This window comes from Acartia tonsa, chromosome 11 (genome assembly GCF_053477335.1).
Source record: "Acartia tonsa isolate MP-2025a chromosome 11, ASM5347733v1, whole genome shotgun sequence".
Classification (NCBI taxonomy): Eukaryota; Metazoa; Arthropoda; class Copepoda; order Calanoida; family Acartiidae; genus Acartia; species Acartia tonsa.
This window is the reverse complement of record NC_137270.1, coordinates 4,194,872-4,222,629: the sequence shown is the minus strand read 5'-3', so window position 1 is coordinate 4,222,629 and position 27,758 is coordinate 4,194,872. Positions and strand designations below refer to the sequence as shown.

Sequence of the window (27,758 nt, the reverse complement as noted above, 5' to 3'; positions counted from 1 at the left end):
ACCCCCCCCAAAAATTTTACCCCTGGGGTAAATTTTGGGGGGGGTAAACAAATTTTACCCCTGCCAACAGATTTCAGGGGGGGTAATTACCCCCCCCAAGCAAATTTTACCCCCGGGGTAAAAATTTTGGGGGGGGTAAAAAAAATTTGCGGCGCGCTTCGCGCGCCATTTTACCCCCCCCAAAACCAAATTACCCCCCCCTTAAAAAAATGTTACCCCCCCCAAAATAAAAAGCTTGGACGCCCCTGGTCCATAAACTTTATCCCGTATCACGCAGTTTTTCAACAAATTTACTTAGAATTTTGCTTCGAATCTTATACATTTATATTCTGATTATTCAGTTCTGACACTATCAAGTGTTAATGTCTGTTTGTCCTACCTTTTCAGTGCTTCGCTTTTATGGATGTTGTCATCCTTGTTTAAATTTGGTTTTAGTAAGTAAATTAAGTTTTACACTACCCCTACATAAGTTAAGATGTTAAAAAACTTCTCAGTTTGGCTTCGAAACCGATTAATATCCGCTGGATTATGACCAGTTCTCAACCATACTGAAAACTAATTGTAATACATAAACTTTCAACGAATATCAAAATAAAAATCATAAATTTAATACCAGTTTTGTTAGCCTAAGCCTTAGGCTCCTCTGGCTAACAAATCTGGTTTACACGTTATATTCTTCCATATTATATCCACAGTAAGCTGTCTTTAATACGTTGCGATAAATAACTATTATGAATATCATTCTATGTCACTGAGTTTTGTATAAAAGATGATATTTCCAGATAAAAGTTCGCAGTACCTGTTAGGGTACAGTCATACACATACATACATTTAGTTATACACTCCTCCTACTACTAGCACATAAGGTTAGTCAAGTCATACATATCAATGAATAGATATTCAAATTAAAGATATTTTTGAGTTTTAAAAAGTTAGATTTAATGTAAGTTAGATAGTTAGATACCTATATACATTGATAGATAAGAGTTCGATAAAAATAGTTATCTAATGCATCATCTATTGCATCGTATTATAGACAGCTTTTACGGATATCCAGTTCTAAACCAGTTTTGTTAGACCCAAGGGGACAAAGGCCTGGGCTAATACAACTGTTACTAACTTTATGAGTTGTATTTTAGTATTCGTGGAAAATTGTATGTAATACAATACGATACATTATCAAAATGTTATTAACTTATAAATTTTTATATATTTTCGAAAAATTGTCTGTAATACATGATTTTTCAGTATGGCTAAGAGCAGGTTCTAATCCAGCGGGGTAATTTTCTGTATCATGATTGGGAATGTCCATTAATTTATCCAAAGATTTACATATAGATAGAATCAATGTAGCCAGTATAGTTACAAATATTCTAATTCTTATTTACATAGATAAATATACAGATAAATAAATGAATTGATTGTATGATTATCTATCTATTCGACCTTCTATCTATTAATGAATATACAGCAAGGCCCTCAAAAAGGTTGTTTGAAGTTTATAGCAGTGGTTGCATATTTCAACCAAAAATCTTTATATAAAAGTAGCAGGATATCTATCTGTCTGTTTGTACCGAAGGTACTCGCTACCCGCTGAATTTACTTTGTGGCTTCTCATAGATTTGGGAAGGTTAATAGTTATTTCTCGTATCGTATTATAAACGGCTTACCGCGGATATAGAATATACAATTATAAGATTAAAACTAGTTTTTTTAGCCCCGAGGTGCCGGAGGCACCGGCTAAAAAAACTGGTTTTAATCTTATGATTGTACATTTCTATATTCGTAGAAAACTGGATATAATACGATGCTAGACATAGTTTTTTCGTATGGATGAGAACCGGTTCCTATCCACCGGATTCGAATGAATACGAGAAAATGTTTATAACTTTTTTGACCCAAGAGAAATCGCCCCTAGAATAATGTTTTTTGTACGTTTTCACAAAACTTTTAAAGTGTTTTAGTCTGTCCGTCCGTCAGTCTCTAGCGCTATAAAGCTAGATCTCTGATTCTTCTTGTCAACTTTTTCATTATTAAGGAGCATATTTAAGTATATCACACCCATGGCTGTTTGAAAGCTTGAAAGTCTATTAAATAAGATTTTCAAGTCATTCTAAGTGATTTTTGCGTTCATAGATGAAAGGACAAGTAGCCTTTTTTTAAAGCAAATCATTGATTTTCTCTATTGGTATTTAAGAGAGTTTGCTAATTTTTTGAGAATACCTATTACTGAAATCAGTCATGCACCAAAAAACTTATAATTTATTTTTCGAATGTTTCGTGATTTTTATCATTCCTATCTCATCTTTAATTCTTAGGTCCTTCTTTCTTATTCTTTTTCTTGCTTACTCCTTAAAAATGAGAACTCAATCGGTTCAGTAATTTTTGAAATCTTAAGCTTCAGACGAAAAAAACTTAATACTGTATTTAATAGAACTAGCGGCTGCGCCCTTAGCATTTAGGGGCTCTATAGTCGAAAGAATATGCAAGGGCACAAAAACGCCTAAAACCATCCTGGGACCTATAAGAAGCTTCACTGTAAAAGAGGATCATATCGGTTCAGCTGTTAGTGAGACCCTTCGCTACAAAAAAGCTTACTACTTTATATAATAAATAAAATATCGAATAATTTATGAAGCTTTTGTTAGGATTTTTAATATTATGAAATTTAAGAAAAGTATTATTTTATTTTTAAAATTTATCAGGTTGTTTTTATACCTAGTCTTTTTTTTGCCAAAAAGTAGATTTCTAAATTAAGAAACCGGAAAAGTTTAAAGAAATAGATTATCTTTATCTGATTTATTTTTGTAAAAACGTAATTGAAATTTCCTACAATTACTTAATCATTTGAGTTTTAGAGAGCTTTACATGGGCTTGTTTTTAGCTATTTTATTTTTAGATTTAAATCTTGGTCTGATTTAAGGCCATTAAAAAAAAAAAACTATCATATTCCTTCGAATATTAGGGCTATAGTCAATCCTATCTATAATTCAAAGTAGACCGATGTCTGTCTGTCCGTCTGAAGCTAAAAATCCCGGTAACAGCTGAGCCGAATGGGATCTACTCTTCAGGGAATATACCTTATACTGGTCATGTGAGGGTTTTAAGCTATTTTTTTAGGGGAATGGACACTCCCTTCCCTCCCCCTCCCACCAAAAAATATTTTTTTTCTTTTTCAAACTAAAATTTAAAAAGGTTGGTCGACTACTCTCTCCCCTAAAAATAATTCCCCCCCCCCCACCCCGAAAAAAATAAAAATCATTTGATTTACTTTTTCTTTTAAATCTAAAATACGAAAAAAATTGGGTTGATCTTGAAGCTTGATATATGTCTTGATGGTTTAAGGCCATTTTTCTGGATCCTTCGCCCTCATCTAGAGGCTAGAAGCGAAGTATTTAGTAAAATATAAAGCATTAAGTTTTTGTTTGTTTCTTTAAAGCAAAGAATCTCTGAAAATAATCTTTTAAATAATAACAAGCACAAAAACTAGGATCCTGGAGGCTATTAGCACAGCCGCTAGTAGATAGATTCAAATAAAATACAGGGGGGGAGGGGACAAAAGACTGCGTTTTAACAGGCTAGAGGCGAAGTATTTAGTAAAATATAAAGTATTAAGATTTTTGTTTGTTTGTTTAAAGCAAAAAATCTCTGAAAATATTGGGTTCTTTTTAGAACATTTTTAATTAAGCCTTAGGGTTGTTATAATCTATAAAAAAATAACATGCACGAAAACTAGGATCCTGGAGGCTATTAGCACAGCCGCTAGTAGATAGATTCAAATAAAATACAGAGGGGGAGGGGACAAAAGACTGCGTTTTAACGAGTCCCCAAAGTTTTGTAACAATGTTTCCTTATTCGTTGGGTTCACAACTTTGGGGGCTTTTATTGAATTTTGATTAGATTGAGTGTCCAAATATTTCAACCACTAATTGTAATCTGTAGAATGGGTAATTTTGATTATTATCATTGGGGTTGTATATAAATTTATCGGCCGTTGTTTTATCCCTATAGATCCCTGAGTAAATTAAGTTGATAATTATATAACAAGGATGATGAGGTTATAAGAAGTGACATGAAAAAAACATTATTATAAAATAGAACAAATTAACAATTATGCAATGTATTTGTAAATTAAATGTTTTAACTGGAATCAAGCTTTTGGAACATGGCCGATAAATTGATGTACATCCTTAATGATGATACACAAAGACAAAATTACCCCTTCTCTAGATAACAATTTGTGGTTGAAACTTTTGAACACTCAACTAAATGAACCAACCAATCAAAATTCAATAAAAGTTTTCAAAGTTGTTAATCCAACAAAGAAAATATTTAGGGCCCAGTGCAATAATCAGCCCAATGTCCCCTCCCTCCCTGATTAACACGTTTTCTCATTCGTTGGCATAAAACTTTCTGGATTTCTATTATATTGGTTGATTTAATAGTAATGTCCAAACTTTTTAACTAATATTTTTTTAATAAAAAAAGGGATACTTTTTTTATCATTGTTAGCATACCGGAATTCTTAAATAGATGCGCTTCTAATCCTAATTATTAAAATATAAAACAAATGTTTTAAAACAATTATCATTTTTATCTTTTAAATACATTAACAATATCTGATACGTAAATAAATAGTTTTTTGTCAAAAAAAAGTACAAAACAAAAAGTTTAAATTTTATTGTACTTTTAAAAAAATGTAGTTGTAATTTTAAGAGTAGTGTGGCTTTTTTACTTGATACCTCCCTGGATCATTAGATGTGTGTATCAGAGGGGGGGGGGGGGGTGTAGGCCCCTATCAAGACGGGTGTATAAGGTGTATCTACTTCCCTTAATTTTATTGAACCCTATTTTGCATACCCCTGGTTTCAATGCTAGGGGCTGTCTGGTAAAAACCATCTTTAAAAGCGAAACTTTCCTATAATTAGTGTAGGTCCGCCCGTCCGTTCGTACGTCCTTCAGCAACGGTTAGCTCTTTTCGTTAATTTAACCAGGTAAGAATCGTCCTATCGATTTTAAACTTTGCATGAAGATTTCTATAACATTTAGGTACAATTTAAAAAGTGTAGCAACTCTATAATCGTGACCAGAAAGTCCGTAGTCCATTTAAAACATGCGGGTTTTTTACTTTTTTGACAACGAATTTTTGAATGTTAAAATTATCCGATTCATCTGATTTTTGGATTCCTATTACAACAACAAGGTACAATGTCGTAAGCGAAGCATTTCTATAAACTAGTCCTTAAAATGTAAGTATGTCCTTTAACAGTCTCCTCTATTTAAATTTTTTTTAAACTTATGCATTAATATTCTTCTTATTCAGTTCTGGCACACTACAAATGTTATTGTTCGTTTGTCCTATTGATTCAGAACTTTGCTTTTATGGATGTTGTCAACCTTGTCATAAGCCATGATTATAAAATTGTCACAATTGTATGGCCTTTATAAAAAACATATTTTATTTTAGGGGCAGCGTGAACTAGCCACAATGGCAGTAGGGCTGTTTGTCACCTTTCTCCTTGTTACAGGTAATTTGTGGTGCAGCTACAGTAAACACCGTAATAGTGTCTGACTGATTATGACGTAACAAAAAAATCAGCCCATGAGAGGCCACTATAAATTTCACCATTGGTCAATAACGGCCTCTCATTGGCTATTTTTTTTTGTTACGTCATAATCAGTCAGACACTATTACTGTGTTCGCTTCAGTAAAACTCAGACATTACTGTAGGTAAGTCCATATTCGTTTTGCCTAAGACGACACACAGAAAACTGTTCCGAATTTGTATTAATTTTGAGGAACAAGACTCCAGTTACGTCATATTTTTCTTTCCCGAAAAAGGGAAGGGGGAAAGAAAAAAGGGAAGGGGGGAAGAAAAAAGAGATGGGAGAAAAGGGGGTTTTCCCCATCTCTTTTGAAGAGATTTTCTTCCCCCCTTCCCTTTTTCGGGAAAGAAAAATATGACGTCACTGGAGTCTTGTTCCTCAAAATTAATACAAATTCGGAACAGTTTTCTGTGTGTCGTCTTAGGCAAAACGAATATGGACTTACCTACAGTAATGTCCAGGATTTTGATTTGGGTTTATTAAATTATTGTTTATCATAATTAATAATATGCCTATTTTATTATTAGCCAAAACCAAAAATATGTTAAGTTTGCTTTAAAAGAAGACACTCAGCTTAAAATTATTGTTTTAAAAAGAAAAAGGAAAAATATACAGTGGGTGAATTTTTTATATGGACAATTTCTCTCAAATTGTTTCACACACTCATAAAGACATCCTGTAACTTTTACAAGAGGATAAATATATACATATATGTCAGGATAGCACCAGTTTAAGCTCTACAAAGTGTCATTGACGTCACATGGCTAATTTTTTTCGGACACTGTAGAGTTTCATGCTACGTTTTTGACTGGCTATAAAGTTTGATGAACATCGACTTTTTTCAGGTGCTGAATGCTTTTTTGTCGTTTTTATCAGCTGTTTAATAATGCATTTTTTTATAGGGAGGTTGGCTGACGGAGCTTATGTTTCTTCTGTTACTCCCAAGTAAGTTGGGTTTATAACCCCTGAGTAGCGCACCCGCTGGTTGCTAGTATTTATTGGTTCATAAGTAAAGACACAAATACCTGTCGCTGCTCTGTCAGATGCACAACATCAATTGTAACAGTTGGCAAAATGTCTTGTTAAAAGCGAAGCTTTTCTATAATTAGAGCCAGTCCGTCCGTCCATACGTCCGTCTGGAACGGATAGCTTTTTTTGTTAATTTAGTCATGTTAGATTTGTCCTATCGATTTCAAACTTGGTGATTTCTGTAGTATTTAGGTACGACTTAGAAAGCGTAGCCTCTCTATAACATTACCAGAATGTCCGTACGTCCATTTTAAACATGTTGTTTTTTAATTTTTTAACAAACTTTTTATGAGATCTAATTATCCGATTGATCTGATTTTTGGTATTCTGATTTATGGGATAACAAAGTACAATATTATAAACGAAGCATCTTTATAATCAAGTCCATAAACATTATCATGTATCAAGCAGTTTTTCAACAAATTCACTTATAATTTTGCTTCGACTCTTATTCATTTATTTTCTGATTATTCATTTATTCATACAAGTGTTAATGTTCGTTTGTCCTACAGTTTCAGTGCTTCGCTTTTATGGATGTCATCCTTGTTTTAAAACTTACTAACATTAGTGGTAAGATTAAGGTTTGCAATCAAAGGGTTTTCGGTTATAATGCAATAGATGCACTGTACATCATAAGTAGTACAAGTAAAAGAAATTAAGATATCTCATTAATGTTAAAATTTTCCTTTAAAAAGAAGGATTAAAATCTTTAATTTACAAATAATACAAATTTTGAAATTTATCAAGCTATTTATGACATATTATTAAATACATATTTTAATAAAGCTATTTTAATGTACATGATCCAATTTCGATTCTGATTAAAGCAATAAAATAAATTTTATTTTTTATTTAAGTCAAATCTCGCAAGGTGGAGGTGTTTTGTTCATCTATGGAGATGGATTTAGCGATGACAACTTTAATGCTTTTGGCAATGATCCTGATACAGGTAATGCTAATACTGACAATGTATCTGTGTTTAGTGCCCTAGGATAGATGGGGATAGATGCAACAACTTTTGGTCTACATATTTTATTGACGTCATAGTAGAGGGAAAGAAACCCCCTGGAAAAAAGATGGGGTATAGGGGACTTTCTGACGTCAATAGAATAGGTAGGCCAAAAGCAGTGACATCTATCTCAATTTTCCTAGAGCACTATAGACAGCTACATGCTAATACTGACAATTATCAAAAGCGAAGCTTTTCTATAATTAGGAATGGTCCATACGTAACGGTGAGCTCTTTCCATTAATTTAGACATGTCAGAATTGTCCAATCAATTTCAAACTTTGCCTGATGATTTCTAAAACAATTAGGTACGATTTAGGATACGTAACAACTCCATAATCGTTACCAAAAAGTCTGTAAAAGTACATTTAATTATGGTATTTTTTTGTATGATATACTCATCCTATTCATTTGATTTTTGGAATAAAGATTCCTAGGACAATAAGATACAATATTGTAAGTGAAGCATCTCTATAATTAAGGAACGTCCTTTTAAAGTATCTTGTATTAACACAAATTTTTAAACATTATGTACAATTTGATTTTGATTAAAAAATTAATATATTGCTTAACAATTTATGACACTTTGTAAGAGTTATTGTGCGCTTAAATTATAATTCCTTCTGATCTTAGAGATTCGCTTTTAAAGATGTTGTCATCCTTGTTCCCTTATGTGGAATAAAAACAACCAGATTGTTATATGGTACTAATCCTACTGGTATCATAACAAAACAAAAAATGGCTGTAAGATGTATTAAGCAAGCATTTTATTATAGTCATTCTCTCGACCTTTATTTAAAGATCTTAATATTTTACCCTTTGAATCTTTATCACTTTATTCTAAATTAAAATTTATTTATGAGTACATAAATAACTTGTTGCCCAGGTCTTTTAATAAAATGTGGCCAAGAAGGGGGGAATTAAATGATAACTATAGTTTGAGGAACATTAATAATCTCACTGTTCCTTTTTCCAGAATCAACTTAGTAGAGAGGCTTCCTCTTTGTTCTCTACCTAATACATGGAATAGTTTTAATGATCGTGACAATATAAAAAATGCCTTAAACCTAAATCAATTTAAGAAGCAGCTTAAAAAAATGCATTCTCTCAAGAATAGATATAACATGTAATAGACTACTTTGTTGTTCTTCTCACCTAAGAATGTAAAACCTCTATGTTGTCTGTTTTACAAACCTTAGATTAATCAATTCTCCATTCATTACTTAATTATAAGTATTTCAATCATTAATATGAACTCACACACACCCACACAATCATCCTACCATTTCCGTCTGCAAATCCTTTCCCTATTCATATCCCTGTAATATACCCTTATAAAATGTTGACTTTCTCGTTTTAATAAAAAGATTCACACTACCTTTTAGTTTATTTTTAAAAGCGAAGCTTTTCTATAATTATTAAAAGCGAAGCTTTTCTATAATTAGGGTCGGTCCGACCGTACGTCCGTCCGTCCGTCCGTCCGTCCGTCCGTCCGTCACGGATAGCTTTTTTCGTTAATTTAGACATGTTAGAATTGTCCTATTGATTTCAAATTTTAAATGGTGATTCCTTTAGTAGATAGGTACGATTTAGAAAGCGTAGCAACTCTATAATCATTACCAAAATGTCCGTACGTCCATTTTAAACATGTTGATTTTTTTACTTTTTTAAATAGCTTTTTTCGTTAATTTAGGCATGTTAGAATTGTCCTGGCGATTTCAAATTTTGCATGGTGATTACTGTAGTAGTTAGGTACGAGTTAGAAAGCGTAGCAACTCTATAATCATTACCAGAATGTCCGTACGTCCATTTTAAACATGTTGATTTTTTTTTTACATTTTTAACAACAAATTTGTATGTGACCTAATTATCCGATTGGTCTGATTTTTGGTATACTGATTCCTGGGACAACAAAGTATAATATTATAAGCGAAGCAGCTCTATAATCAAGTCGTAAATATGTAAGTATGTCCATAATCATTATCCTGTATCAAGCAGTTTTTCAACAAATTTACTTACAATTTTGCTTTGACTCTTATACATTCGCATTCTGATTATTCAGTTCTGACATTATACAAGTGTCAATGTCCGTTTGTCCTACCGTTTCAGAGCTTCGCTTTTATGGATGTTGTCATCCTTGTTCTATAATATTTGCAAAGGCTATCTAATATCACCTTGAGAGAGATTATTTAGTCCTTGGACACGTATATTAACTTTTTTGTCTTATGTGGATATTATTAAACTTGTTATTATACTGTAATTAATTAATCATGATCAATTTTACTGCTTGTTTATGATTATTTATGTCATGTATATATGTATGCCTATTTTACTATGTGTCATAAAATAAATATTTCATTTCATTTCAATGCAAATGAATGTATTAAAAAATTTCGAATGCTGTAGTGCAATAAGCTACAATTTTTTTTTACTGATTTAGGTAATTGCTTAAATCTTAACTCAAGCTTTATATCTAAAGTAATTAAAGTGTTGTGTATTTTTTCTAATCAGCTGTAACCATGCAATAACTCAATCATTTGGCAATTTCACCAAAGTTTTTCAAGATTTTGGGGGCAACACATTATATCATTTTCCCCCAAATATTATTTTAGATTTATTTTGCTTGTTGGCTACACTATATTCCTAATTTTTAATGCTGTTTAGGAAACAAGATTTGGCTGCACAATGACTACGAGACCCTGGTGTGTACTCATCCTGTTGAAAAAAATTGGCTCCTTCAAAATCCGCAAGCTGCCTCTACAACCAAGCTTGTCTGCAGTGTACCTGCTAGGCAAAGCCAGATGGGTAGTGACTGGTGAGTTTTTAATGTTTGCTATCAAAGCTACTCTATGATTCACTATTTCTGTCCGTTAGGCAGTCTGTAATGCTAAGGGGAAAATGTGATTTTCTTGGCTGCTTTGGAAGATAGACAGCAGAAATTCCTAAAATTTTTTACTCTCTTCTACTTTTACTCCATACATTACTTTGTCCGTCTATCTGTTGGCCACACTCCAAAACACATAGACTTTATTAAATAAATGTTTTAAGACTTTCTTTGGGTTTTTGCATGTTATCTCTCTTTTTTTTCTTTGTTATGATAACTGAAGATCTGCTCTATAACTCACTTTGTCCATTTGTTCATTCGATGATTTTCTACTTATTGATGTTGTAATTCTTGACAGCTTAATTCCATTTTTAGGGGAAAGGGGGGGGGGGAGGTTTGGGTAGAATACATCTAAATATTCTGTTTTTTTCTCCCAAGTGTTTGACAAACCCATCACCCAGCAATTTTTCCTAATCTTACTACTATGGATTATTTAAATATCAACTGTAATTATTTTTATAGATGGTTTAGATTTAGGATTATAATTCTTATGAAAAATATTTTCTATTTTTGTAAAGTCCCTTTATAAGTTATCATGCCTGTCTTTCACAATTGAACAAGATTGTTTTATTGTGGGAATTAAATATTTTTTTTCTTCATTTTTGCCTACTTCAGTAATTCTATTTTGGCTGCAATTCTAGCCAAGAATACTATAAATAAATGTCTGTTAAATAAATCTCAAAGTAATTTAGTACTTGATAATTGATATCTTAGTCAAATTACTGCTAAGAAAGAAATATTGGTGGCCTCAAAAGGTTGTCAAAAGCAATCCTAATTTGTTGATAGTTGGCTTTTGATATAGCTCTCTTTGATATGTCTTCATTGTTCTCTATAACTGGCTTTCTCTTATTCTTAATCTTTTGATATTCTCCTTTATGTAAAGCTAATCTGTTCAAAAAACTTTGCTACTTTTGCACATAATCATCCTTGTCAAAGCTAATTTTGTATAATTCTAGGTACAATTTGAAGATAACGGTCAATGGGAAGGAGGTTGAAAATGCCCATAACCATATGGTGCAGTTTGCATCACATCTGACTCCAATTCTTGACAGCATTGATCACAGATATGGCAGAGTTGGAGATCTAGTCACTGTAAAGGGAAAAATATTTACTAAAAATATTGGACCTGGAGCCCAAGATTTAGACAACTTTGATGACATAGATACCAAGACTCTTCAGAACCTATTTTTTGGAACCAACAACTGTGACTTTATGGATGAGCTTGGAACACCATATGGGGCACACCTTGATGTTAAGAGCAATGGAGCCTTTTCTGATTATGGTAATGTAACTTGCAAGACCTCTGGAACATTTGTTGGACCACTGAATGGTACTCTACTTGTAGCTGAAAGAGGACAATCGATCATAAATAGAGAGGCTTTTTCTGTCAACAGCAAAGGACAGGCATTCTTCTATCATGTATTGCCTGATATAACATCTGTATCACCATCTACTGGCTCTGTTGGTACATACATCAACATAAAAGGTACTGGTTTTGATGGCTTTCAAGATAACACCAAAGTTCTTATAAATAATGAACCTTGTGATGTTGTAAGCATTGATTCATATGAAATTGTTTGCAAAAGTCCTAATGATTCTACAGTTGGATCAGCTACACTTGGTCCCAGAGGTTTGAAGTATGAGTTGTGGTATTCCTTGGCTGATGAAACAGATCTTGACAGTTCTATAAACTCTCTTGGTTCTTCATCAGCTGAGTTGGTTGTTGATGGTGGATTAATAAACAAGCAGCAGGCTGAGGAAGATACAGATTATACTGGAAGACTTAGTGGTCTGTTCATGGCACCTGTCACTGGTAAATTTACTTTTGCTATTTGCTCAAATGACTATGCAGAGCTCTATTTATCTAATAATACACACTTGGCTGACAAAATCAAGATTGCTGATAAGACTGGAAAATGTAGTAGGAACAGACCATCATCAAATGGATTTTCTGATCCAGTTTACCTTGAGAAAGGGGAGGTATACTACTTTGAAGCACTACATCTCCAAAGACAGTCTGAGGCTGGAAATGATACCAATTTCTTGCAAATTTCCATGGAACAATACAATACCTATCTTACCAACAGTGATGTTGCACTTGCACAAAATGAAGTTCAATACTTTTACATCAAAGACAAGCGTAACCTTGAGAAACAAAGAATTACAATTGAGGGACTATCTGGAGCTGAATTGACATTCACACACCATGGAGGTGGTTCTCTCACACCTGTTTATTCTGATGATACATCAGACTGGTCAGAAACACTAAAAACAATGTTTCAATGGAGATGTGAGAGGTCTACAACTTTAGTTGAGCTTTATCAAGGTGCAGAAGATGATAAGCAGATGCCTGGTCAAGGTGGAACAGATTATAGAAGATTTGGAGAAGACTCTGAGCCCTTTTGTGGTCAAAGTTCTTGGTACATGCCATGGAGGGTGTTTTGGTTTGATGACAGAAATGCAATTGACATTAGTGATGGAAAATTCTTTTGCTTTGCTTACAAAGGAACTAAGTTCTATGATGATATACGTGTTTTATATAGAATTCAATCTAATAAGAATTACAGATGGTTTAATGCATGGGCAACTATTAAAGTTGAATTGAAAAATGATGGAAGCCAATGGGGTTATACATGTGTAGATCTTGAAGAACAATTCTATACTGATGGTCCCACTTGGGCAACTGGTCAAGCAATTCCTGGAAAACTAAAAATAAGAGAAATTGGTTTTAATTATGATAGATTTAATAACAAAAAAACTGGATATGTGGATGAGGTTTCCCTGGGTAGAAAAGCTGTGGACATTGTCAGAACTGCACCAGCCCACCATAACAGCAACATTAGAATGGAAACTATCACTGTTACTGAGGTCAATGGAACTGTAGAAATTGATTTTAATCCATATTCTTGCCAAGGACCAAATGAAACTTTTGGATTACTAGGAATTGCAGGAGGTATTATTGAAGAACTGTCTGCTAATGCAACTTTTGAAGAGCAAATGGAATTTTTGATGACAAGTGATAATGTAACCTTTATTCTAGGAGCTGGTAAAGTAATTGTTGAGAGAATTTCAAAGGAATCTCCAAAACTCACTGGATCATTTAGTCTTTCTAGAGAAGGCAAGACTGTGAATAATATACCAATTTCAATTTCCAGAAATAGCTTTCAAGAATTGCTTGAAAATGAATTTGGTCTCTTTGGAGTTGAGGTATACAATAATCATTGGGATGAATGTTATGATAATGTTTATTCCTATGAATTTGAAAATATTGGAGGTGATCAACCACCATTGGAGGTAGATACTGCAAATATTGAGTTTTATGGTGAAAGTATTGATACAGGATTCAGAGAGTATAAAGATGGTAAGGTGACTATTCTTGAAGTAGGAGCTGATTTCTTTAGATTACCAGCTACATCTGCTAATCCACAAGTTACTGTGTGGGTAAATGGATTCTTGTGTTCTTGCAGTGATGAAAATGGCTGTGAATTTACATATGACACTTCACTAACTCCCACTTTATCAAGTGTCACAGATTCTCTTGTTGATGGAAATATAATTCTTACAATTACTGGAACAGGCTTCACTGATGAAGTTAATGATTATGAAATTACAGTTGGTGGTAGAAAGTGTGTTGTTTCTACTGCTTCTTCATCTTCAGTAGACTGCATATTAGAAAATGGATCTGCAGGAGAGTTGGATGTCAATTTTTATGTTAAATCCAGGGGCAAAGCGTCTAATACTTTGACTTACAATCTAGAATTAACTCTGGTAAGTGTTGATCCTTCCTCTGGCAGTACTGGTGGAGGTACTAAAATAACCATCACAGGAACTGGATTCCCAAATACTTTAAATGATTGGAAATCTGGAACTGTTGATATTGGAGGCAATGCATGTAAGATATTAACAACTTCTTACACAGAATTTACATGCATTACACCTCCAGAAGGTGGCTCAAAGAGAAAAAAGAGGGCTACTTCTGACATTGTGATTTCACTAAATGGAAAATCCAGCAGTGGTATTAATTTTTTCTATGATTCCTCAAGTACACCTACTATTATATCCTTGTCACTCTATACTGCAAGACCAGCTGGCGGACAAGAAATCACTATAACTGGAACATCATTTGGTTACAAAGGAGTAACTACAAAAGTTACAATTGAAGAAAAGGAATGTAATCTTGTATCATGGACAAACACTGAAATAGTATGTGCTCTTCCACCTCTTTCTCATGGAACACATAAGGTTACAGTTGAGACACAGAAAAATGGATATGCTGATAACTCTGCAGTTTCAGGGATAGCAGTTTCATTTAGTCTTACTGGTGCATTTCCAAGAATTGGGTCATTTAATGGAGGAACCAAAATTACTATAGAAGGTTCAGGATTTGGAAATTGTTCAGAAGTTGTTTTCAGTGTAGGTAAAGAGCATACTTGTATACCAGTTGATAATTCTTCATGTACAGATACTTCTGTTGAATGTATTGTCACCAAAAATCCTACTAAACATGTAGTATGGAACTCTGGCAGACATTTCAAGTATGGACCAGGTTACATGTGGGAGCCACAAGATTTGACTATAAGGCCTGGAGATGTGGTGCAATGGCAATGGAATCTTCCAGTTAGTCAAGATGGAACTGGAATTAGTGTTCATGCAGTTGCAGATTCTTATACCAATGTTTGGGATGGTAAAGGCTTTAAGTCAGGCCCTAAGACAAGTAAGGGATTCTTGAAGCACACCTTTTCCACTCAAGGAACATTTCACTATAATACAGATGATGTGATTGAAGGGGATCAGGTTTTCATGCCAGGCAAGGTTATTGTTGCAAGTCCAACTGAAGATGAGAAAGTTGATATTGTAGCAACTATCAATGGAATTGATGCTACTGTATTAAGTAATGCTGATTCATCACCACCTTCAAGCTCATGCACTGGAGTTTTAACCACTTGTGTTATAGCATCAAATGAAACAAATAGAATTGAATATACATTTGCTAATTGCCTTACAGCTGAAATTACTAAGATTGAAGCAATTGAAGGTGGAATTACTAATAGTCCCTATGGTGATTTTGTTTCTTATGGAAATGCTCTACTGAAGATATCAGGTTCTGGATTTGGTGCATCTGTATGCCAAAATGAGGTGATGATTGGAGATTTTTCTTCTTGTACTGTTACTAACTGTACTGAAATAGAGATTGAATGCAGTTTAGATACTAATACTATTACATCCCTTGCTATGCTCCCAGTGTCACTCAATATTTTCAATGCTGGTTTGGCCTCAAAACAACTTGTCTCAGAAACAGCTGGTTCCTTATATGTTTATCCAAAAGTATCTTCTGTTTCTCCTATGTCTGGATCATGGGCTGGTGGTACTATACTTACAATAAATGGGCATGGTTTGAAGCCTGCCAATGAATACATAACTGTTAACTTTGGTGAAGCTCCTTATTCAAAAGGATGCAAAGTTATAAGTTCAACATCCACACAAATTACTTGCCAAGTTCCTGATTATAGAGATTCTAAAGCTACCCCTAATAAAACAGTACCCCTTGAAATATATTTGAGTGGAAACATGCTTCAACCAGATACAGATGAACTCTTGAACTATACATTTGAAGAAGCTTTAACACCAACCTCCTCAGCTGTATTCCCAGCTTCCTATGAAGGATCTATTGCTGTTTCAATCAATGGATCTGGATTTGGATCTGATATTTCGCTTGTTGATGTGTTCTTGAAACCTGTTGCAATATCAATGTTCAGAGTTAGGAGAAGTATTGAATCTTTTCATGATGAGGTATTGGAAAAGAAACTCACAGAATTCGGGGATGCTCCAAGACCAGTTCACAATTTCTGGAAAAGAATGAAGAGAGAGTCAAAGGTAAATAGTGTTTCATGGTTATCTGCTGGTTCATCAAGATCAAAAAGAAGCACTGATTATTTACCCTATGTTGAATCACATGAATTTAATTTAGACTTTGAGGACCTCTATCATCCTCTAGTCCCTCATTTACATTCATCTACTGTAAAAAGATCAATTGAACCTTATGATTTAGATCTAGAATTATATCACAGTATTATGGAGTCAGATCCTACCTATATTGCTAGGACACTTGACAGATCTAAGAGCTTCCTAAGGCAAAAGAGATCACCAGAAGAACAACTTCTTGAAATGGCTGATGATGGTTTAATTGCAGCTGTAGTAACAAGTGTTACAGATAATGAAATTACATTCACTGTTCCAAAAGCAGCAGCAGGAGAATATGATGTCGTTGTTTACATTTCAAGCAAAGGATTTGCAGATGGTGTAAATTTAACAATTACAAGTTCACCTTCAATTACAAGTATAAGTCCTTCAGCTGGAAGTATCTATGGTGGTCAAGAAATAATATTGTCTGGAAATGGTTTTAGTGGATCTATTGATGATACAACTGTAACAATTGGATCAAGCTCATGCATAGTATTATCAGTAAGTGTTGATATCATAAAATGCGTAACACCTGCTAATTCTGTTGGAAATGAAACTGTCACAATAAGCAGCAATGGTGTAGCATTCCCAACAACCACTTATGAATACTCTCTTGACTCTACTCCCATAATTACATCTATAAGTCCAACTACTGGAAGTGGATCTTTTACTCTATCTGTTTATGGAACTAATTTAGATAATGTGACCTTAGTAAACATAGGAAAATATGAATGTACAACCATTTCAACAACATCAACTTTGGTAACATGCACTTTACCTACTATTCCTGGAGGTACCTTTGCTGTTCAAGTAAAATCCTCTTTTCTTGGAATTTCAAACAAAGATATTGAATATGGATCTGATTTCAACCTGTCAACTTCAACACCTTCAAGTGGTAGCTTTGGTGGAGGTACTCTTTTAGTTTTATCTGGAGTTGGCTTTGATACTGTTGATGAACCTACAGTTACTGTGTGTGATAATGTTTGTCTAATATATTCAATATCAAACACTGAAATTCAATGTAGAACACCTGCTGAAGCTGATACTAGCTCTAACTCCAAGGTTTGTACTATTGCTGTATCACAAGGAAGTTCAGTTGTTGATCTTGTACATGCATTTACCTATGATATTTCTATTACCCCTTCAGTAACACAATTATCTCCAGTTCGAGGTGGTACAGGAGGCGGAACTTCTATAACTATTACTGGTGTAGGATTTGCAACTAGTGGCAACAAGGTTACAATTGATGGAAGTATTTGTGATATAGTTACAGAAAATTCTACTGAAATTACTTGTTTGACCAATTCACATGCTGGAGCTATTCAAGCACTTGTTACTGTTGAGATACCATCTGAGGGTTATGCAATTCATCCAAATCCAGATCAAACTACTTTCTACTATATTGATAGATGGTCCTCTATCTGGACATGGGGTGGCTTGGGAACTCCACAAGAAGGTGAATTTATTGTAATTACTGAAGGTCAAACAATATTGCTGGACACATCAACACCTGTTCTGAAATTTTTGCTAATTGATGGTGGTAAGCTTATATTTGACAGAGAGGCTGATGGATTGAACCTTCAATCAGAATTCATCTTGATTCTGAAAAATGGTGCACTTGAAATTGGCACTGAAGATGAACCTTACCTGAATAAAGCTGAAATTACATTGCATGGAAATGTAAGATGCACAGAACTTCCTATCTATGGTTGTAAAACAATTGGAGTAAGAGAGGGTACACTTGATTTGCATGGAGAGTTTGTTCCTATGACATGGACAAGATTAGCACAGACAGCCTTAGCCAATTCTACTGAAATTGTGTTAGAGAATGGAGTTAACTGGAAACCTGGAAGTGAAATTGTAGTAGCTACTACTGGTGGCAGAGCTTCTATGGGAGAGAGTGAAAAGATGGTAATTGCTTCAGTTTCAGATGATGGAACAGTAATAACTCTCACAGAACCTTTAAAATTTGAACATTTGTCTATTGCACAAACCTTTGGTTCCCATTATATTGAAACAAGAGGAGAAGTTGGCTTGTTGACTAGAAATCTAAAGGTTCATGGAGCTGTCAATCAACAATTTGTAACTACAATTCCTGCCTGTGAGAAACCTTTTGTTGCTAATGAAGAGGCTCCACAATCTTGCTTCCATGGAAAATTTGGTGAGGAAATAGGTACAGATGAATTTGGTGGAATTATTTTAATTCATGCCAAAGAAATAGATCAAAATCTTGCTGCAGCAAGAATCAGCTATACTGAATTTACAGAAGTTGGCCAGGCATTTAGAGTTGGTAGATACCCAATTCACTTCCATATTAATGGCAATGTCACTGGTAATTATGTCAGGGGTAATGCTATTCATCGTAGCTACAACCGAGCTTGCACTATCCATGCTGTCAGTAACTTAGTTGTAGAGCACAATGTTGCCTTCAATATCAAAGGTCTATCCTTCTTTATTGAAGATGGTGTTGAAGTTGATAATATAGTTCAATATAATCTTGCAGTTTACACAAGACAATCCAACAGCCTTCTGAATCCTGATATTCAGCCAGGATCCTTCTGGATTGTGAATGGTAACAATTATATTAGACACAATGCTGTGGCAGGTAGTACCCACTTTGGATTTTGGTACAGAATTCTACAATATCCTGATGGTCCATCTAGGACAACTGATTACTGTCCTGCTAAAGCACCAATGGGAGAATTTAGAAATAACAGTGCTCATAGCAATGGATTGTATGGAATTTGGCTATTTACTGCTACAGAAAAGGGCTGGACACCTCAAACAGGAGATTTGGAACATGGTTGGTGCAATGGTGAAAAAACTACTGCTACCTTTGGAAGTTTCATTGCCTGGAACAATGAAATTGGAGTTGAAGTAGTAGAAAGTGGAGCCATCAGATTTGAAAATATGACACTTCTGGATAATGAAAAGAGTGGTGTTGAACTCATACACCCTGTTGGTGTTAAGAGACAAAATGGAGAAGAGTATGGTGCCCCTACATTTAAAGATTCTGTAGTCATTGGCCATTCTGAAATTACTGCTAATTGGCCAAATGGAGATGCATTCTGTACTCACACTGGAGTGTGGAGTGGTTGGTGGGGTAATGATGTTGAAAATGTTGAATTTTATAACTTTGACAGAGAAAAATGTGCAGCTTTATCAACTTGTGCTAGATGCAAACCTAAGTGGGCTGCTGGTGAAACGCAAACAAGAGGTTTAAATTTTATAAACAGCCCAAACAAGGTATCATGGCCCTGGACAATGGCTGGTTTTTACAATGATTTAGATGGAACCTTGTGTGGAACTCCAGGGTGTAAAGTTGTTCAAAAGAGAGATATCTATGATCCAGCTCATTGTGTAGATGATACTGATGATGAATTTTCTCACATTATAGGCAGTGGCGGAGGTGACTGGCTTATGCTTGGGTTATTAGAAAATGATACTCTAAAACTGGATGGTCTTGTATGTGATGATACACAGAAATTCCATGTTGTTGGTTTAGACAGCTATGCACCTTCATCTTTCCAATTTAATGATTTGGTGTGGCATAATGAATTTGGAAGTGCAAGAGCACCCTGGAGAAAAAAGCCACCATATAAAGATGGTTGGGCAGGTGTTTTGCCTGAGGCTACAACTAACTTTTTTTTCTGGCATACATTGGATCACATTACAAATATAACTTATAAATTAGGAGCTTTTCAAATGGCAGATGAAGATGATTGCTTGTTACTTGGACATAATTTCACGCAAACCCCTGATGTCTTTACATTTAATGGTGAAGCTGCTAACAGTTCTCTTTCTCTACCATCCCAACCAGTTTGTGGAGTGAATGGAAACACTAACTGGTACTTTACTAACGAAACAAATGAACTCACCTATTTGCTTTCAAACAATGCAAAAACTAAAGGTGGTTGGCCAAATGAAAAATACAGAGAAATAACATTTAGAGTGTACAGATGTCTGTATGAAGGATGTCTGCCTCCACCCCCACCAACAATACCAGCTGGAAGACCCACTGAATATCTGAAATGGTCTAGTGAAGAAGATTGGGTCAAAATGGGTCTAACAAAACCTGTTGCTGATGATAATGGTATTGTTAAAGAGTGGATTTCAATACCTCCTGGTGTGTGGTTAGTTTTGGATGAAGTACCACCCCTTCTTACTAGATTATACATCTATGGTGTTCTAGAAATTGGTGATGAAATGGATAATGTTTTAAGTGCAGAAATTATCATGATTCAAGGAGACAGTGCACAGCTTGTTGCAGGATTTCCTGATGATCCTTTCACCCATAAATTTGACATTCTACTGAGAGGTAATCATGAAACCCCTGACCAGCCCCTGCCCAATGGCCCCAACCTTGGAGCGAAAGCTTTAGGAGTGTTTGGTAAACTACTTCTACATGGTCTTGATGTAGGATTGACTTGGACAACACTTGCAGCTGATGCTGTAGCTGGAAGTAATACTATAACTCTAAATGAAGATGTTGACACAACATATTGGACAACAAATGCAGAAATTGTGATTGCACCAACTGGGTATGAATCAAGAGAAGTTGAGATTAGAACAATCAATAGCATTTCTGGTAGAACAATAACACTTAACAAAGCTCTGGATTTTTATCATGCTGGAAGCAGCTATTCCTTGTCAGATGGATCTGCTAGTTGGAGAATTGCTGCTGAAGTTGGTCTTCTATCAAGAAATATAAGAATTGTTGGTGAAGACTACCCTGAAAATGTAGAAGAGGAATTTGGTGCAAGAGTTTTGGTTGGAAAATTTACACAAGATGATGTTGATTATAGAGGATATGCTAAGATATCAAATGTGGAATTCTTTAGAGCAGGCCAAGAAGGTTGGACTGATAGATTTGATGCTAGATATTCTTTGGCTTTTATTGATCATGAGGATTCATACAACAATGATGCAGACAATAGAGAATCTTATGTTAAGAAGTGTGCATTCAATTTCAACTATAATGCTGCCATAGGACTTTTTAATACCAACAATGTTTTGATAAAGGACAATGTAGTATACAGAACTCTTGAATATGGAATGAGAGATGAAGGTGTTGGTAACAGATGGGTTCATAACTTTATCACTTATACCATATATGTTGGCACACACAAGGATCAAAGACAAAATCTATACAAACGTGGGTGTATGATATTGAATGAAGCATGGGAAACAGATTTTAGATTCAACTCAATGTCTGGTTGTGAAAGAGGAGGCTTGGTAGCTACAGGGCACATTTGTTCATCTAAATATAAATGGGAAGGAAATGTCATCCACTCCTCCCAGGAAGGTATCCATGTCAACACTTATAATCCTCCAATAGAAATTATTGGAGATAAAGGTTGTGTTTCATTTGACAATTTCCTTATTTACAAGATCTATGACTATGGAGCTTACCTGCTTACACATGAGACAGTTCATATGGAAAACAATATATTTGTTGATTGTGGGGTTGGTGTGCATCCATTCTTGATTAGACCCAAAGCAGAGACCCATTTAGTTGAAGAAAAATATTTAGAAATAAACAACACTGTTTTTGTTGGCAGATCTGAGGCATTTAGCTGTGATAAAGATGTTGAGCCACATTATATTGAATTTGACAGAACAAGAAACAAAGGTTTTACCATGTGGCCAGGAAGAAACTGGATGGGACACAACACAGGCCATGCTGGTTTGCTATGGCCTATTTTCAGTGGAATAGGTGTTCCATTGGGTAAACCATGGGTTAATGGTAAACCTAAATCTTTCCCTCTTCTAACTGGTCAGGTGTATATCAATGATGTTACATTTGCTAATTTCCAACAAGACAGTTGTGGACAATTTGACTCTGCTATCAGAACAAACCCAAGAGGTGATGACATGATGTTCCCTATTTTTGCTAAGGGGACAAAGTTTGTTGATGTTGATGAAGATAGCAAGATCTGGATGGATAGACCTTTAGATGGCCTTGTTTCCAATGAACACTGTGTTGATATGCATTGTGATGGCTTGAAAAAAGCTCTCCTGGTTGATACAGATGGAAAGATCATAGGGGATGACATTGCTGGAACCATTATTGCTGACTCTGCTTATGAGTGGGATGGAAATCCAACTGCTGGACTTGGTTATTACAGAGTACCTAAGGCAATGGTTACAACTGTTGAAGGTAACAAGATTACATATTCAGACAAAATGCCAAACAAAGGTATTGTTAGAAATGATCAGTGTGTCTGGATGGACAAGTGGAAGGCTTTCAAATGTCATGATATCAACCATAGATTATTGATTTTGGAATCAATGGATATTGACACTCTTGACAGAAGACTTTCTCCTGTTGCAATTCTTGCCAATCCAGGAACTAATGGCTATATAGATCTTATTAATGGGCCACAAGACTTTTCATGCTGTTTTGGCTATGCCTGTCAGAAGCGTATCTCTAACTTTTATGCTATAGTCGGAACTAACATGCTGTATGAAATTCAATTAACATCCACACCACCTATTCACATGAGATACAGATTAAAGCATAATAAGGGTGGAGATCCAATTCTACTAAAAATATACTTCCCAAAACCTCAGAGAATTGACATCTTTGTTGGAGAACAGTTTATGGCTCCAAACAATTATGACTTTGCAACAGCCAATCTGAAAAAACCAGATGACTCTTACATACCATTACTAAGTTCAACAAGAGATGGTGAAAATTACTTTGATCCTAACACTGGATACTTATATCTTCTTCTCACTGGAGAAAACGTGGTTGATTACAAAATTCAACCATCAGTTGTCACAAAGATTGGGACAGTCATTGATATTGATGATATCTTTAATGGAGATGATGTTGCTTTTAAGCTTGCTGCTCTTCTAGGAATTGATCCTTCTCTTATTAGGGTCACAGAAATTGTCAGAGAAGGAAGTGTCCGTATGAAACGAGAATCTAATGGAACCAGAACTGTTGATGCTGAAGTTGTTATTGAGTCTCCTCCTCCTGCAAATGCCACTACTACTATAGATTATGAAGGTCTCAAGAAGGTATCTGCAAAAGTAACAAACTCATTCCAAGATGGTAGTATGGGATCAGCTTTAGCAGATCTGAATTTGGGAATTTCTAACATAGAACTTACTGAACCTATATATGTACCAACTAAAGTTTCTAGTTGTATACCACAAGATGAAGATCCAAATGGTGAATGTTATTTGGGTCCAGAAGACAATGCTTTATCAGGTATTCCCTACTCACAACTTTCTCAACAAATTGCTGCTCAAAGATTGGAAGAGAGCTTGAAATCATCAAATCTAAAAGTACCAACATTGCTTAAAATAATGAATCAACCAGGGCAAGCTTTTGAACTTAAATCATTTGGAAATCAACCTAAACTGTACACTGTAGATGCAGATGGTAATCTTATTGAAAAAGTAGGCTCACCAGCTGATCCATGGATTGTGACTGCAACTTTGTTGCCCATTAATACAACAGCAAATTTGGTCAATAATGTTACTTGTATTTTCATTGATGGATATTGTGAATTTGACAATCTGGCCATTGACAAGATGGGCAGTGGTTATTCTATCAGCTTTGAAATCACTTATCCAACCACAGTTTCACTTCCTGCTGTGGAAAGTGATCAATTTGCTGTTGGAGCTAGACCTATTGGAATAAAGTTTACTGCTTTACCAACTCTTCATCCAGTTGACACTGAATTCACATGTGAAGTTACTGCTTGGGATGAGGCACTTGATGAACCTGCTGCTGCTGACCAACTTCCCTCTGGAACAATTAACTGTGAATTATTTCTGTTTAATGCTGAAACAGACACATTGGAAGGATCTACACTTGTAAGCATTAGAGGTAAGACATGTTTTATTGATACATTATTCCAATTTTTATTTCAAATTTATATATTATAAACAAAATTAAACAATTACCACTTGAATTAAGGTGGTGTTGCTTCATATAATCTGAAACTTACTGAAGCTGTAGAAGGTGCCAAAGTCCGTGCTTACTGTGAAAATGATGGAAGCTTTGCAAAGGCTGCCATGTCTGATGAATTTAGTATTCATGCCTTCCCAAAAACTGGATTGCTTCAAGAAACAGATACAGGATTTACATACAAAGGAAGTGCAGAGTATGTTACTACTGTTCTTGAAGCATTTGAAAATCTTCTAAAGTCTGGTAAAAAGAAGGCTGGTATAAGCATTGAAACTGATGTTGAACTAGCTACTGAAACAGAGAAGGTTTTCATAACTGCTGATGATATGGCTATGTGGCCTGAATTCTAAGAAAATAAAAAATATATTTATTCAACTGTGTAATCTAGTTTTTCTCACAAATTGAAACATAATATATAAAAATTTTCAATGCTGTTGAGTTAAACATATAATTGTGTTTGTGTGTGTTTGTTAATATATTTAATCATCTTAGGTTAAGGGATAATAATGTAATTGATTAGTATTTGTTTACTGTAATGTAATTGGTCTCAAACTTATCTGTGATGCTGAGTATTTTATTTAAATATATGTTGCAAGTAATAATTTCTTCCTTGATAATATAAGTGTAGCTACTCTTTATTGACAATAAGGCTCTGGCTGTATTTGTCTACACCTAAGCAGGCTGGATACAAAATGACCATATTTACTTATTCTCATACATAATTTGCTTGAATGTTTATTTCTTACCTTACATTCTTTCAAAATTTCTTTTATCAGTATATTTATATCAATTGGTTACAAAAGCGATTTGTAAGAAATTATTTTTAGCTAGCAAATACTAAAAACAAGGATGACAACATTCATAAGAAGCATAGCTCAAAATTTTTAATGGATATCGGAAAAAAATTACTATAGAGCTGTGTCATACAATAATCATTAAACTTGATAAAATAGGGAAATGACTAAACCTTTAAAATCACGAAAACTTAAAAATCTAGGAATTGATCTAGCACCTCAATTAATATCTTATGAAGCTAGATGGAAATATGTAGAATTCAAGCATAATCAATCTCTGATAATTTCAGCCGTCAATCCTGAATATGAACAGAGAAAATCACGAAAACTTAAAAATCTAGGAATCGATCTAGCACCCCAATCAATAAACAAATCTTATTAAAACTTGGTGAAAATATGTAGAATGTAAAATTATTAATCCCTGAAAATTTCAGCTCTCTATCTTTATAAGGAATGGAGATAACCACAAAAACTTTAAAATCTAGGAATCGATCTAGCACCCCCAATAACAGACAGGAGGACAAAACAATTTAGAGATTAGATGGGCATATGTCATAGGAATCTTTCCCCCATAGCGTTACGGACCGACTGACGGACGGACAGACAAAGTGATTAATAGGGTAGCTTTGCTACTAAAAATCTAATTCAAACCTGGGAGGTAGGTAAAATTGGACTGTAAAATATACTAATACACAAGTTTTTTTTATAAACATGCTTTTTCATTAGTAGGCTAAAGATTTTTTATTGCATCTTGATTGGTTCATTTTTAAGTAAATTTTGCTTTAAATACTAGTTATTTCTAAATTCGTATTATAACTGCTTTAACTTTTTTTTGTGTAGATTCCCATAATCATTACGCATGTTTTAACTTAAAATGACTGTCTGTATCTGTTGTCTCTTCATATTTATTCCTGTCTCTTAGTTCCTTCCCAGGTAAAAGGTATAACCAACAAGCGAAATAAATCTTAAATAGTATTTGGGGGGCCAATGGAGAGGTCGTCTATTTTCCTGTTGTTCCCCCCCCCCCCTCCACCAACGACAGCTGAAAATGCGTAAAGGTTTCGTGATTTTTTTCGAATTAATTTCGTTATTTAATAAGCTGATTCCTCTCGGTTTTTTTTTTTCAATTTTTTGTCTCCTTTTCTCGCTTTCTCTCTCTTTTTCACTCTATTACCTTCTTTTTATTTTCAATGATACGCTTCTTATGCTTATAATTATCCTTCATCATTACACAGTTTATGCTATTGAGTTTGTCCTATATTCTGCGCTACTTTGAAACATTATTCTCGTCCTTGTCAAGGAAAAAGAGCTGAAAATATTTCACCATTGCATTGGATAGTTTTTTTTGCCTTTTTATTGCAGGGAGGAAGGTATGGAGTAAAAAAAATTTGAATTACTAAAACAAAATTTCCCCTCTCTTTGTATACTTTTTCTTCTTCTGTCCTATCCTTGTATTACTTTGTCCTTGTCAAAAAGGAAAACGTTTATACGCAGAAGTAAAATGTATTGTTTCACCATGGTTTTTTTACGCAAGGATGTTAAAGGGAAAAACAAGGATGACACCACCCAGAAAAGCAAAACTCTGAAACGGTGGTACATAAGATCTTTAACACTTGCAGAGTGTCAGACCTGTATAGGCCGCATTTTAAGTAAGTTTGTTGCAAAACTGCTTAAATACAGGATACTATTTAAGGACATACTTTCCTTTTGGCAATTGATTACAGAGATGCCGCATTTCATTAAAATCTGTAGAAATGAAATTTATTGTCTTGATAGTTCGTTGGTTTGTCAAACATATCTAAGTTATAGAGTAGCTGTACTGACACAAAAACATATTTTACCATGGGGTTTTTCCGCCTCTTAGAGTATAAGTTTCCGTGAGTAGACTTATCTTTTCAGTTTGTTTTAGACTTAATTTAATACATTGAACATTAGTTTTATTGGACGTTTAAAGCTTCCCCACTCTACTCTAATGTTTTTAATATGAAAAAGGCAGGAATAAATCAATTGAAAATAAATTAATATACGTTTACACTACTTCTAAAAAAATGTCTTGTGTAGCCTTTAACATAACAAGGATGACAACATCCATAACAGCGAAGCACTGAAACGGTAAGACTAACAGACATTAACACCTGTAGTGTCAGAACTGAATAATCAGAATATAAATGTGTAAGAGTCGAAGCAAAATTGTAAGAAAATTTGTTGAAAAACTGCTTCATACAGAATTATGTTTATGGACATACATACATTTTTAGGACTTAATTATAGAGTTGCTTTGCTTATAATATTGTACTTTGTTGTCCTAGGAATCAGTAAACCAAACATCAGATCAATCGGATAATAAGATCACATATAAATTTGTTGCTAAAAAAGTAGAAAATCAACATGAGACTATTCTATGGTTGTTTTTTTCCTGCGTTTCCCCACACCCTGAAATTTTAAGCGTCAGTGACAGGCCTATTCGAATAGACAACACACACACATATACAATATACATATACACACACACATAAATTAAACAATCATTCTTATAATTTCAGGGAGCTG

The 27,758-nt window shown here is 34.4% G+C and overlaps 1 protein-coding gene across 1 annotated transcript; it reads left to right on the top strand.

Annotated features, from left to right (window-relative positions):
• Positions 1-792: 792 nt before the first annotated feature.
• Positions 793-25,013, top strand: LOC145332753 (fibrocystin-L-like). Its single transcript, XM_080177803.1, has 7 exons — positions 793-866; positions 5,468-5,528; positions 6,510-6,552; positions 7,494-7,585; positions 10,310-10,460; positions 11,486-24,333; positions 24,424-25,013. The coding sequence occupies exons 2-7, from the start codon at positions 5,489-5,491 to the stop codon at positions 24,762-24,764; spliced, it is 13,515 nt and encodes a 4,504-aa protein (XP_080033929.1). The 5' UTR covers positions 793-866; positions 5,468-5,488; the 3' UTR covers positions 24,765-25,013.
• Positions 25,014-27,758: the final 2,745 nt, after the last annotated feature.